Below are 13,560 nucleotides of genomic sequence, written 5' to 3' on the forward strand. Positions count from 1 at the left end.
TCCCCAATACTGAGATTCATGGATATACTGTAATGTAGGTGTGCTGATGAGCCTGGCTTACCTGGGTGCCAAGTTTCACTGAAATGTGTTTGGAAAGACTGTTTGTCTCTTTACTTCAACATAAACTTTGAACCTGCTTGAGGTAGTAAGATTGCTACTATCTTTTATCTTTTTTTTTTCTTTTGCTTCCTTTATTACATCAGGGAAGCCGGGACAGCTGAGAGCTGCCTCAGTTACAGGGGTGCTGAAAGAACTGTAAGATCTGTTGTCGTGAAGCTTCCAGACTACTTTAGGAAGGTGAAGACTTTGCTACAAAGCAGTTTGTTTACAATTTAAAGTAGCATGTGAGTCAGGTGGTGGCATACCTATAATCCCAGCACCCAGGAGGCAGAGGCAGGTGCAGAGCTCTGTGAGTTCGAGGCCAGCCTGGTCTACAAAGCGAGCTCCAGGACAGCCAGGGCTACACAGTGCAACCCTGCCTCAAAAGAACCTTTAAAAAGGTTTAGATCTATTTGAATCTGGGTTGTGGTGATAGAGGCTGGTAAGTTTTCAGCATTTGTATCCTAAGTAGATGAGAGCCTGACACACAATCTGAGGTGTAGCGGGAAACTCAGCCTAGTCCATATCGCTCTCTGAGGCTCTAGAATAGGACTCTCGCAGACTTTTCACCCACGGCTGGCTGTAGAGACATACATATGGTCTCTTAAGGATGCCCCAGAAGAATGATACTGACTGCCAAGCTGGATAAATTTCAAAGTTGCCCCAAAATAATCTGAAACAAAAATGGATTGTTTTGGAGTGATTATTATTATTATTATTATTATTAGCAGCAGCAGCAGCAGTAGAGTAGTAGGAAGAAAACTATAGTAACCTAAAAATGGTAAATAATCAGTGTTTTACTTTGCAATCATCGGAGATATCTTTTTCTTTCACTTCTGCTGGAAGGTTACCTCTAAAAAGCCAAGCACGCCCCATCTATTTCTCTTAGTTAACAGAGCTAATAGCAACAAGGGAGCATACCATTTGGCACTTAGCTCATTGCACTGTTTAAAGGACAGCAGCAGTGACAGAGTTGGTACGTCCTTGTAAACTGAGATCACCCCCTTCCCTCAGCTCTCACTGAGCACACATTTGTGTGCCTGAGTTCCACCTCCCTTGTCCCAGGTCCCAAACCTCACCTGATTGATGACGTAGATGCCATAGTCGAGCTGCTGGCGCTGAAGGACTGGGTGCAAGTAATAGAGCCAATATTTGAGGTGCTCCTGCCGGTTACGGAATGGGATAATGATGGCCACCTTGTGAGGAGAGGTACAGTCCTTGGGGGAGTAACGGCCACCCATCTTTATCTCTGGGTTCTTCTTTGCCAAAAGCTCCAGGTCCACAGGAATATTAAAGTCAATCACCATGGGGCCAACTAGAGAGGTGGAAGGAAGAAGTTAGCCAGCCACAGGGTCCACTCTGCTGCAGACTGCATTAGCTGACCAGACCACAGCTACAGAGGGGACAGCTCCTCCTTCTAGAAGAGGGAGGAGACAGGGTGCTTAGAAAAAGCATTCATGCCCAGCCCTAGTGTGACCAGTCAACTTAGGAAACCTTGTTCCAGGAACTCCCAGTCCTGGGCAAACCCATACAGTTAGTTACCTGCGGAGCATTTCCTATTCAAGAGATCCTCCTCCTCGGACTGCATTATAAGACTGAATCAGTTTCTGCTCAGACCACTTGACTGCTATGGTACAGCCCGGTGAGCACAGATGAGAAAACACTTTCTCAGAAATCCTGAGCTTTGCCACCTGCCATCTGTGTGGTTTTAGACAAACGACTAACACGGCTTTTTCTAAACCTAATCTAACTGAGGAAAGGGAAGGAGCAGGTGTGGTGTGGGCGAATCACTGTAGAGGAAATCAGAGTCAAAATGAAGACAGCGGGGGAGTAGAGGGGACTCAAAGGAGAAGGCTGGAGGCCCCAAGATCCCAGAGTAAAAGGAGGAGACACAAAAGGAATGAGCTAGAAGGATCATTCAAAGAAAAAAAAAAAGCTTAGAAATATGGCTGATAAAGTAGCAGTGTGAACTGAGAAGGTGAGGTCAGGATGGCTCCAAAGTTCTTGTCCTGGAAGAAGAAGTCAGAGAAATGGGTCAGTAAGAAAGTGCTTGGCTCAAAAGACTAGGGGAAGGCAGACAGCAGATTCTGACATGGTCAGGGACAGAGGGAAGAAAAGAGCCTGTGGATGCACAAAGTGGTCCAGACAGAGACCCAAGACTGTAAGCCCAGGCTCACAGTACTCCACGATCCTCAGACATCCTCAAAATAGGTTCCAGAGACATGAGCCCAGCAAGATGCTCAGTAGAAAAACTACGCTCAGGACAAGTCAGGATGGGAGCTGCACAGATTAAATCATGCTTCTGGAAAGCATCCAAGGGCACTGGAAAAACTGTGCAGCCACAAAGCCCCTCGAGGTTCTCTACCTCACAATTTCCTAACTACATCGTCACTAAACTGACGTCATTTGGGGAACTGTTATTCTGCGGTGTCTAGCTTCACATGGCAAACAAATCAGGCACTAGAACTCTGGGAGGAAGCCACAGAAGGTGGGACACTAAGCAGATCAGAGTCACCTGAAACACATGAATGACAAACACTCATTTGTCCCCATCTCTGTGCAGGCTACAGTCTGTCCTTTTGATTAAAACAACAACACAAACAACAACAACAACAACAAACAAAGTAGCTCATATCCCTAGGGTGCAGCTGTCTTCCTAAAATCTACCTCTAGCAAAGGAAGCCATGAGCCTGTCCCCTGTCTGGTAAGCGTTTCTGGACAGCTGCTATCTTCTCTCCCTCTCTGGGGATCCTCTTCCATCTTATCTCCCTGCTCCTTCACCACAGGACCTGCCTCCATTCGTTCACTCTCTTCTGAGACACAGTACTGATCAAATCACCTTCGTGGTGAAAGTTGTGCGGCCTGGCACACAATGAGGCCAAGCACTCAAGCCGTCTTCCCAGGCTTGGTTGACTATTTCTTTAGCCCTTCCCACTTCCTTGAACCAGCTAACTTTTGCATTGACAGACAGGCATTCATCCTTTGAGTCTCTTGAGAAACAGAGCTTAGACAAGGAAGGACAGCCTCAAACTCAAAAGAGCTGTGCCTTGAATCCAGCCTGTGGCCTCCCTTTTGGAGGTCAGGGGTTTTGCAGAACCAGTTCTTAACAATACTGCTATTGTCCCAGCCAGCTCTGACCTCCCAAGAAGCCCTGAGGTGAGCAGGCACTCTCTCTGCTTGAGGACAGTGTTAGGGGTCACCTGGTACAGCAGATCTCAATCCTATCAAGAGGATCTCCTAAGGACACTGCCACAAACACACAGTCTCAGTCCAACTCAGCTGATCTTGGGTGGGACATTAACAAAAAGCTCAAGAGACTGTGGGTTCAGTGTGTCCATGTGCTGTGTATGTATGTACCTACGGGTGTGTACAGGGCTGTGAGTCTGAAGTCAGAGGTCAACACTGTTTTTTCCCCCTTGACTGCTTTCCATTGTAATTTTTGAGATAAGTTTTCTCACTGAACCTGGAGCTCAATGACTTCGCCAGGCTGAACTCTAGGGATCTGCTTGTCTCTGTTCCTGCTCCCTGCCCCAGCACAGGCGCTACAGATGGATGCTGTCAAACCTTGGAGCTAGGCATCTGCACTCAGGTCCTTATGCTTGAAAGGGAGGCACTTTACCGACTGACTCATTCCAGACCCCAAATAACTCTTACTAGTAAACTGGACAACAGAGAACTTGGTGGTACATTTTCACAAGCCTTGAACCTTCAGACAAGAAAGGTCCTTAGAGATTCCCAGTCTTGCTCACGAGACTCACTAGGCTTAGGAGCTCAATTCCCCAACCCTAAGACAAGACCTCTGGGAGATGCCAAGGTACACTGAACTCAGGACCCATCACTGGGTTCTTCTTTCTTCAGGAGGCCCCATGCCATCCGTAGGGGCATTGAAAAACATAAACCCTATTGACAAGACCCCAAGGGGCATCTGGATTGCCTTCCTACCGGCTTGCTTATACTTTCTGAAACCAACCCAGAAAACAGGTGTTCACATGTGTCTGCCAAGCCTCCACAGGTATACATACCAGCAGGGCGAAAAGTGTCCTGTGTTGCCCCTGTGGAAAGATGCTGAGGTAAAGAGCCTCAAATAAGAGAGGGGAGCCTGTACCCTAGTGCGGCCGCATCAGTGGTTTACTGGATGACCCTTGGTCATCTTAATTAACACACCTCAGATAACACCTACTCAGGATACCCTCTGGCACCTACTGTCTAACTTATCTGTCCTCCAGACATGGGCATTGATCATTTCTATCTACTCCCATTCATAAATTATAAATATTGGACCAGATGAATTCTAGTCCCAACGGCTCAGAGTGCTGGTTAAAACTGGGAAGAACAGACCCCAAACTAGGATCTTCTGAAAACCCTTTTCTGGTCTTTCTTGCTCCCAAGATGGCATAAATGACCAAGCAGAAAGGAAGAAATGAATATCCTAGATAGATAGAAGGGTAGGAAGAAACCTTAACTACCCAGCACCATGTCCACTCATGTCTCTCCTACCTGTCAACTATGCTTTCTCGGCCTCTTTCCTTGGTAACAATCATTGTCCCTTTTTCACCCAGGTGAAATAACCATTCTCCAAATTCTGTTTCCATTTCCCATCTCTCTGCTCACTACCTAGGTGCACAGACACCTTAATTAACCCACCTCAGATAACACCAGTCAGAATACCCTCTGGCACCTACTGTCTAACTTATTTGTCCTCCAACGATCCCTTGCTGCAACACTGCTGTCTACCCAGCCAGGGAGCAGACATGGGCAGTCTATCTTCATTCCCACCTCTTCCTACTCAACTCCAATTCATTCATTCATTCTCTCTCTCTCTCTCTCTCTCTCTCTCTCTCTCTCTCTGTTTCTGTCTGCCTCTGTCACACGAATGCATGTATGTGACATACACACACACACACACACACACACGGTATCAATAATGCTGACCAAGTCCCTGGGACCCTACCAAGAACGAACCAGCCTTTATTCTGAAGCATTTGTTTCATTCAAACGCTCCTTGTAGTTGATAAGTCAAGAACATTTGTGTCAGTCAGGGCTTTCTGGGTACCAAACTGAGTGCCAATTTGTATGCCAGCTAAAGAAGGGTGAGCTGAGGGAACTGGAGAAAGAGCCCAGACAAGAATATTCTCACCTCCCAGAAGCTCCTTATTGGATATGTAGTAAATCTAAATGAAAACACTCTGGTCACCAGCTGACCAAGGATGTGCTCTTCCAATGGCTCCACAGAGCTTGGCCACTGATGAGCCTTTCTCACGCCCATCCTCCCCTCCTCACCCCTCTCACAGCTCATCATGTCCCCAATACATGGAGAGTACCTCACCCCACCCCCACCTCTCTGACACCCCCACATTCTGGGAATCCTGCAGCTCACGCCTCTCCAGTGAAGAGTGTGCAGCAGCAGCAGGCCCATAGGTGATTGTCTCCTTCGCTCCTCAGCCAGGAAGCTGCAGACCTCCTGCCTGCCATACTGTAGGGCTAGCCTCCACTGCACACCCAGCTCTACCTCAATGAGAAAAATCTGAGAAACTCGACTCTGAAGTGGACACTTAAGGGTTCTTTGGAAAGTCGGTTAGATAGTGTTTTATTGGGGCAAACACATAAAGGAATGTTTCGATGAAGCAGACACAGGAGAGGATGTTCTGCTAAAGCAAGCATGTGAAGGACATGTGATGAAGGATTCTTTGAGACACCATAGAGAGAAATGCACCAAAAAACTTCTGGTTTTTGCTGCTTCCAAGGACCAGGGTTGATTGGATGCATGTGCTGAGGCAAGGCACGTGGAGGACACATGATGTGTGGAGAGAATAAATAAGACGCCACAGAGTGACAGAGACAGAGCTTGGCTTGCTGGTAGAGCTAGCTGTGCAACGCTTGTGGGTCTCAACTCTTCACTGATCTTCCCTGAAAGGGATACAGCTAGAGAACTTCTCCTGGTGTTCCTGTTGGTTCCTCCTGCTGACTCAAGGAGGCCTGGCTGTCTCTGCTAGTTGTGTCACCACTGTTGCTAACCTGACTCTACTGAACTGGACTGCTGGTGTATCTGTGAGGTGTTTTCGAGTGGATCGAGCTGCCGCTGCCTGCTGACCTGTGAAGTGAACTGCCAATTTCTAGACAACACAGACGGGAGTTGTTCCAAAGAACCTTTCTAAACAGGTCCACTTCCCGGATCCTTTCTTTTCCACTACCTCTGGTGGTTGGTGGCCCACAAGGAAGATTAAAGTATTTAAGAACCATCATTAAAAGTAGGACTAGAAAAAAGTAAAGTTACAAGACTCCAGGCAGGCAAGGATTGATACCATTCACAAACAGGGGCCTCTGCTACCAGTTCTCCGAACTGCCTATGAACACAGGAAAAGGAACAAGAGACAGCAGAGGCCTGAGTACTTCACGATAATCCTCAGGCTGAGCCGAGGCATTCTCGCTGTGTGGCGCATGGCGTGTGCTTCTACAGGCTCTCAGCCCTGCTGGGCTGGCTTGTGTGTTTTCTTGGCTCTGAAAGCTGGGAAGCAGGGTTACATAAGCACAGATGTGAGCTGTCCTCAGCTCCCCAGGCCCAAGCACTGCCACGTGGATCTCGCGGCTGGGAGTTCAGGTCATGGCCTCTTGTGTAAGTTGCTCAATAACTTCAATGTGCGAGTTCAACTTTGTAAATTCCACTGCTTCCTTGAAGGATAAGGCAAACCCAAACACCCATAAGCCCATGTATGTATCAAAAGCAGAGCTAAGCTAGGTGTGGTGGCCACACGTTTAATCCCAGCACTCGAGAGGCAGAGGCAGAGGCAGAGGCAGAGGCAGAGGCAGAGGCAGAGGCAGAGGCAGAGGCAGAGGCAGAGGCAGAGGCAGAGGCAGAGGCAGAGGCAGAGGCAGGGCAGAGGCAGAGGCAGGTGGATCTCTTTGAGTTGGAGGCTAGCCTGGTCTACAGAGCAAGTTCCAGGACAGCCAGGGCTACAGAGAAAAACCCTGTCTTGAAAAAACAAAACAACAACTATCGTTAGGCTGGAACTCCTGCTCAGTTCCTGCACAAACTGGGAAAGCCCATTAGCCCTCGCTCTATCAACTCCGCCTGCTTGGAGAAAGCTCCAGGCTAACATCACTCCTTAGCGTTTCCGGCAACCCACCCAAGAGTGCCCGCCCACGGGCTCAGATTCTGACTGTGCATGGACACCACCCCAGTTCCTAGCTGACAGGTCATCACTCCTCACCTAAGTTCTGTAAAACCTCCTCGCTTTAGCCTGGATGTGTGACTTCACTGAGCTCCAGCTGTGAGATCGGGGAACTCACCAGAGAGCTGCTGTCTAATACACCTGCCTTTATCTACCTTTAATCTTCTTAGCAACAACAACAAAAACAGGGGTAATCTAAGCCAACCCTAATATAGGCTCACATCTCACTTCCATGTTGGCTGGGCACTGGTTCAATCCTCTAGCCTCTGCAAAACAGGCTGGAACATCTAGTTCACTGATTCCCAGCTGACCGGCCAGTGAGTGGTTCAGGAAATAATCCTCGCCTGAGGTTGAGTTGTGAAAACAGTTTACCAGACTAAGAAATGCTGAAACCACATCTTTCAAGCTAACACAACCCTCTAGCGGAGCCTTCTTGCTTCCACGATTTGAGTGCTTCTCAGTCTGTTCAAATGTCTCCCCCGCCCTGCCCCCAGGAAAATAAGAAACCATGGTGGATTTTGATAGTGGACTGATTTTTTTTTTTTAATTTTACTTTTAAAATATCCTTCTTGACAGTCAAGGATCAGGTCCCTAAATTTCTTCTGAAAATTTTCTGAGCAAGAAATCCCACCATTTGGGGAACATATAGGAGAAGACAGAGCCCAGGAGGCAATCACCCTAAGAGCTATGGTCTTGTATTTGTTTGTCTTCTGGGGCCAGGTCTCAGATCTCATGGTCTAGACCCTCTTCTGACCTTTTCCCCCAATGACATGCTGTTCCACCCACTCAGTGTGTGTGTGCATGCGTGCGTGCATGTGTATGAGATCTTTCCTCTCTGTACCTTTGTGATCCCAAAGGGCAGGAATGCACTAGGAAGCTAGCAACAGCATGTCTGGGTTTAGGGAAGATTTTATTAAGCCAGGGCTGGAGAGATGGCTCAGTGGTTAAGAGCACTGACTACACTTCCAGAGGTCCTGAGTTCAAATCCCAGCAACCACATGGTGGCTCACAACCATCTGTAATGAGATCTGATGCCCTCTTCTGGTGTGTCTGAAGACAGCTACAGTGTATTCATATACGATAAATAAATAAATAAATAAATCTTTAAAAAAAAAAAAAAAAAGAAGATAAAGACCAGCCTGTGCTACTTGATGCTCTATCTCAAAAACAATAACCAAAAGAAACAAAACAAGACTCCGGTGGTCTTTAAAAAATGAGAACACTAACTGCTACAGAGAGCTCACCCCAAACCTTTCCTTCAGCACTTGGAGGAGGACAAGCTCTCTAGGTATGCACACTAACTGATTAACTGTTATCACCAAACCTACTCATGCCTCTGACATTACCCCCTTAGGAGGCCTTCCCAGGTTTGTTCTTTATTTTCATCCACTTATTCAAAACATTCACAATGCCAAATTCACTCAAACATTTACCTCATTAGTAATTACCATGTACCAAGTAGTACCAGGCATACAGAAGGTGGGCTAAGAAGTGGCTGGTTGCCCTCAGTGTGGCAGCCAGGGAAAGCACAAGACAAAACATTAGGAAGAGCAGCAGAACAGACCATGGTGGGGAATATGAGCACGGTGAACTGGTACCAAAGACAGGGCAACACCACCAGTGCCAGGGAAGAGAGGAAGGGTTTGCAGACAAGTGACTAGCTCAGCTGGGCCTTTGGTGCCCCTTGGGGAGGGAATCATCACACAGATTTGTATCCACATGCCAGTGAGCTCCCTCTTCTTCTAACACATAAACACACCAACAAACAAACAAACCACCACCACCAAAACCCCAAACATACAAACGAAACAAAACAACCACCCCAAAACAAAATCCTTACTGGCCCTGCACTGTTGCTGCAGCTCTGCTACTGACATAAACAATAAACTTGCATCAATAACTCCAAGACTTGATACACGTGAGGTGAAGAACATCAGAATGGACTCCCAATTCCCATGCAAAGTATTTCTTACTGAGTTTTAAAATCTAACTCAGGGCCAATGCAACAGCACAGAGGGTGAGGTGCTCACTACCATGCCTGAAGTCCTGAGCATGATCCCCTGGACCCACATGGGGAAAGGAGCGAACCGACTCCTCCAAGTTGTCCTCTGACTGTCACACCTGTGCTGTGGCACATGTACACATACACACAAACACATATCACATAAATTAATGAACATGCTACATGCTAGCTTGTTTGCTTTTTAAGACCTGGGCTAGTGAGATGGCTCAGTGGATGAAGGTTCCCGCTGCAGAGCCTGAGAACCTGAATTTGAACTTGGAGAAGGATGGGGAGAACTGTCTATCACTCTCAAGTTGTGACTTCCACATGCAAGCATGGTCTGTGCTCCCCAAACACACACAAAAGAGAATGTCCTTTTAAATTTTTAATTAAAAAAAATTTAGGCTGGGCAGTGGTGGCGCATGCCTTTAATCCCAGTATTTGAGAGGCAGAGGCAGGCGGATTTCTGAGTTTGAGGCCAGCCTGGTCTACCGAGTGAGTTCCAGGACAGCCAGGGCTACACAGAGAAACCCTGCCTCGAAAAAACAAAAAAACAAAAAAACAAAAAAAAATTTAGACTCACAAAGATTTCAAAGGCACTATAAATGGTTTATCTTTTTTGCCCCCTTTTAAAGACAGGGTCTCATTCTGCAGTCATGGCTGACCTGGAACTCCCAGAGATCTGCCTGCCTCTACAGGGTGCTGGAATTAAAGGTGTGCACCACTACATCCAGCATAATTTACTTCTTTTTTTTTTTGGTTTTTCAAGACAAGGTTTCTCTGTGTAGCCCTGGCTGTCCTGGAACTCACTCTGTAGACAGGCTGGCCTCGAACTCAGAAATCCGCCTGCCTCTGCCTCCTAAGTGCTAGGATTAAAGGCGTGCGCCACCACCGCCTGGCTTTTTTTTTAAATGTAATTTTTTTTCATAATTTGCTTCTTAAGTCATACATTTGTGTCATTTATTGTACCTTTGAGGCATGTCTTTAAAGCTGAACTAAAAATCACTTCAACTATAACCCAGGAAAGGTGTTCCCAGCTTATAGTTCTACCTCGAAAGAAAACATCTTCCAATATAACTTCAAATGAGGGCTGGCAAGATGGCCCAACAGGTAAAGTTTCTTATTGCCTAATGATGCAAGCCTAATGGGGGAGGGGAGAACTACCTTCCATAGGTTGCCCTCAAGTGTGCCATGGAACACACACTCAAAGACACACATACTCTAAATAAATAAATAAAAGCAAAAAAATAAGATTCAGATCATATAGTTTTTGATTTATTTTGAGACAGATTCTCACACAGCCCAGGCAAGATTCAAACTCACTGTGTGACTGAAATGATCCCGAGTCTCCATCTCAAGTGCCGGGATTCCAGGTGTGTACAACTCTGCCTGTTCAAATCAGAGGACTGGGCTATGGAAAACATTCTCTTTCCCTGCATGATGTCTCGGGCACACGCAGAGAACACAAGCTCAACACCCACTGTTCTTTCTCATCATCCACGGTTAGAGCCGGAGGGGGTGGGGAGCCCATTTTTAACAGGAAACAGAACACATCTGTGGAAAAAGAACTCTACACTTAGACACACACACACACACACACACACACACACACACACACACACACACACGCAAAGTATTTGATCAAAAAATAAAGGAATCTGCCAGACCAGGCCAACAAGGCAAGACCAGAAGGTCAAGCAGAAAGCTGCATCACCGTGGGGATGGTTTTTCCTCTGTCTATCTCTCTGCTTGGCACAGCCTTGTCACATGCCCACAGAGCCCCACTTTGTAACCTTCCATGTGCAGGAAGTAGCTTCACCAACAGTGAGGCACCAAGTTCATGGAACTGCCATTTCTCACACAGTGGCACAGGGCTGTCTATATCATTAAAGACCTATCCAACCTTAGAGCACTGAGGTTGGCTTTCAAAGGCTGGAGAGAAACCCATCTATTATACTCAAGCTGCACAGTGAAGGGGAGTCATGCTGGGAAATGTATCTGCTCACCTAGACATTCTCAGGAGCCCTGAAAGCCACATCTTTGATTTTAAATTTCTTTTCTTCTTCTTTTTTTTTTTTTTTGGTTTGGTTTTTCCAGACAGGGTTTCTCTGTGTAGCCTGGGCTGTCCTGGAGCTCATTCTGTAGACCAGGCTGCCCTCGAACTCAGAAATCCGCCTGTCTCTGCCTCCCAAGTGCTGGGATTAAAGGCGTGCGCCACCACCGCCCGGCTTAAATTTCTTTAATTGTATGTGTATGAGTGTTTTATTTTCATGTATGTGTACCACATGTGTGTCTAGTGCCCTCAGAGACTGAAAAAAAAAGGACATAGGATCCCCTGGAACTGGCGTCATATATACACAGTTATGACTCCCCGTGTGGATGCTGGGAATTGAACTCTGGTCCTCTAGAAAAGTAGCAGCTAATGTTAGCCACTGAGCCGTCTCTCTGGCCCCAGGAAGCTGCATCTTGATATGACTGCTGGGGTTGTTTTTGTTTGCTTGACTGGCTGACTGGCTTTAGTTTTGTTTTGAGGCAGGGTTTCGTACAGCAAAGCCACTCATTTCTGGACTCCTCAGCCTTTTGTTTCCAGGCACAGCTTCTGATTCATCAGCTGCCGATATTGCTCAAAATAAGTCTAAATTTTAAATGTAAATTCTCTCCAGGCTACAGGCCTCTAATTTTGAGTTTGTGGCAAAGGCTAGCCTAGCTTCATTGGAGCCTCAGGCTGCCATACAAACCAGGCTCTTCACCCTATGTGATTCCTTCCTGTGAGAATAAGCCCAATCTTCAAATCTCAAAGTTTGATTCAAGCAGTGGGATGACCAGAAAGGTCTCAGCCTTGGCCATCCAATCCATGGAGCTGTCATTAAATGCATTAAGACTTATAAATAAGCCGGGCAGTAGTGGCACACACCTTTAATCCTAGCACTTGGGAGGCAGAGGCAGGCGGATTTCTGAGTTCAAGGCCAGGCTGGTCTACAGAGTGAGTTCCAGGACAGCCAGGGCTGCACAGAGAAACTCTGTCTTGAAAAAACAAAAGAAAAACAAAAAGACTTATAAATATAAGTAAAGGAACAAAGTTATGACCAGATTATATCGCCTTGAAGGGTCAGAACCCACTTCAAACCAGACCCTAAAGACTTCTGCCTAGGGCCAGAGGAGAGACCACGGTTCCTCCATGTGAAGAGAGTTAAGACTAGAAGGGCTAACAGAGTTGCTCAGGAGCAGCCTTGGGTCTGAAGAGCCGCCCTGCCTTGCCTTTAATAAACCTTTAGGGTTCTGATGGTCACGATACAGCTACACGGAAGGCAGGAGATCCTAACAGTCCTGCCTCTGCTATCCCCATGCTATGTCCTACCTCTGTCTCTGAATCCTTCTCAATCTCAGGTTCCAGGGGGTAAACTGAGGGAGGCAGCATAAAAGTTGGGTCTTACTTGACTTTCCTGAGCTAAACTCTTCTCAGGTCTGTCCGTTGGTTATGACTCTTGAATTCAGTAGCGGCAGTAGGAGCAAGACAGTGCAGGGAAACTTCTTGGAGATTCCAGAACTAGAGTAAACTGACAGTTTACTTCTGTCCAAAGGTAAAAAGGTTCCCATCATCATTGATAACAGAGACTAGGCTCTAGGACTAAGAGTCTGTAGCTTGGTGTCGCCTTTATGAAAGAAATCCAAGAATGAATTTCTACTTCATTTGGTGCAATCCTAAGCAGAGATTTACCTCCTTTACCCCTTAGCCTGGACTTGTATAAAGTGTACCTGCCTTTAGCTGTCAATCCCAGAAAGAAGGCCCCTAGAAACCCCATGGTAGGCTGGGGAGACGGCTCGGTGGAGAAAACATTAACTGCAAGCATGAGGACCTGAGTTCAAATGCTCAGATCCTACACAAAGCTGGGCAAGCAGTGTACCCAGTGTCCTGTATCAAGGATGCTCTGCATAGATATGGGGTGCAGATCTGGGCAAGCAGTGTAGGAAGCAGTCTGCATGTTTGCCATTAAGGAAAAGGCAGGAGAGAAAACCAGAGTAGGTAGATACCATGGAATATCTCTGGGCAGTCAGAATCAACAGGCTATCACTAGCAAGTGGCAAAACCCCATAGCTGGTGGGAGGGTGGTGATCCCACACATAGATGGTGGGTGGATGGTGATCCCACACATAGGTGGTGGGTGGATGGTGATCCCACACATAGATGGTGGGAGGATGGTGATCCCACACATAGATGGTGGGAGGATGGTGATCCCACACTTAGCTGGTGGGAGGATGGTGATCCCACACATAGCTGGTGGGAGGATG

General features: G+C 46.9%; 1 protein-coding gene across 1 annotated transcript in view; it reads right to left on the reverse strand.

Moving 5' to 3' along the window:
* B4galt1 (beta-1,4-galactosyltransferase 1) overlaps positions 1–13,560 on the reverse strand; it is a 49,885-nt gene that overhangs the window by 18,143 nt on the left and 18,182 nt on the right. Inside the window, exon 2 of the mRNA XM_028779132.1 lies at positions 1,179–1,414. Coding sequence (XP_028634965.1) covers positions 1,179–1,414 — 236 coding nt within the window. The remainder of the gene's footprint in view (positions 1–1,178; positions 1,415–13,560) is intronic.

This window comes from Grammomys surdaster, unplaced genomic scaffold (assembly GCF_004785775.1).
Source record: "Grammomys surdaster isolate TR1022 unplaced genomic scaffold, NIH_TR_1.0 344, whole genome shotgun sequence".
NCBI classification, from domain to species: domain Eukaryota; kingdom Metazoa; phylum Chordata; class Mammalia; order Rodentia; family Muridae; genus Grammomys; species Grammomys surdaster.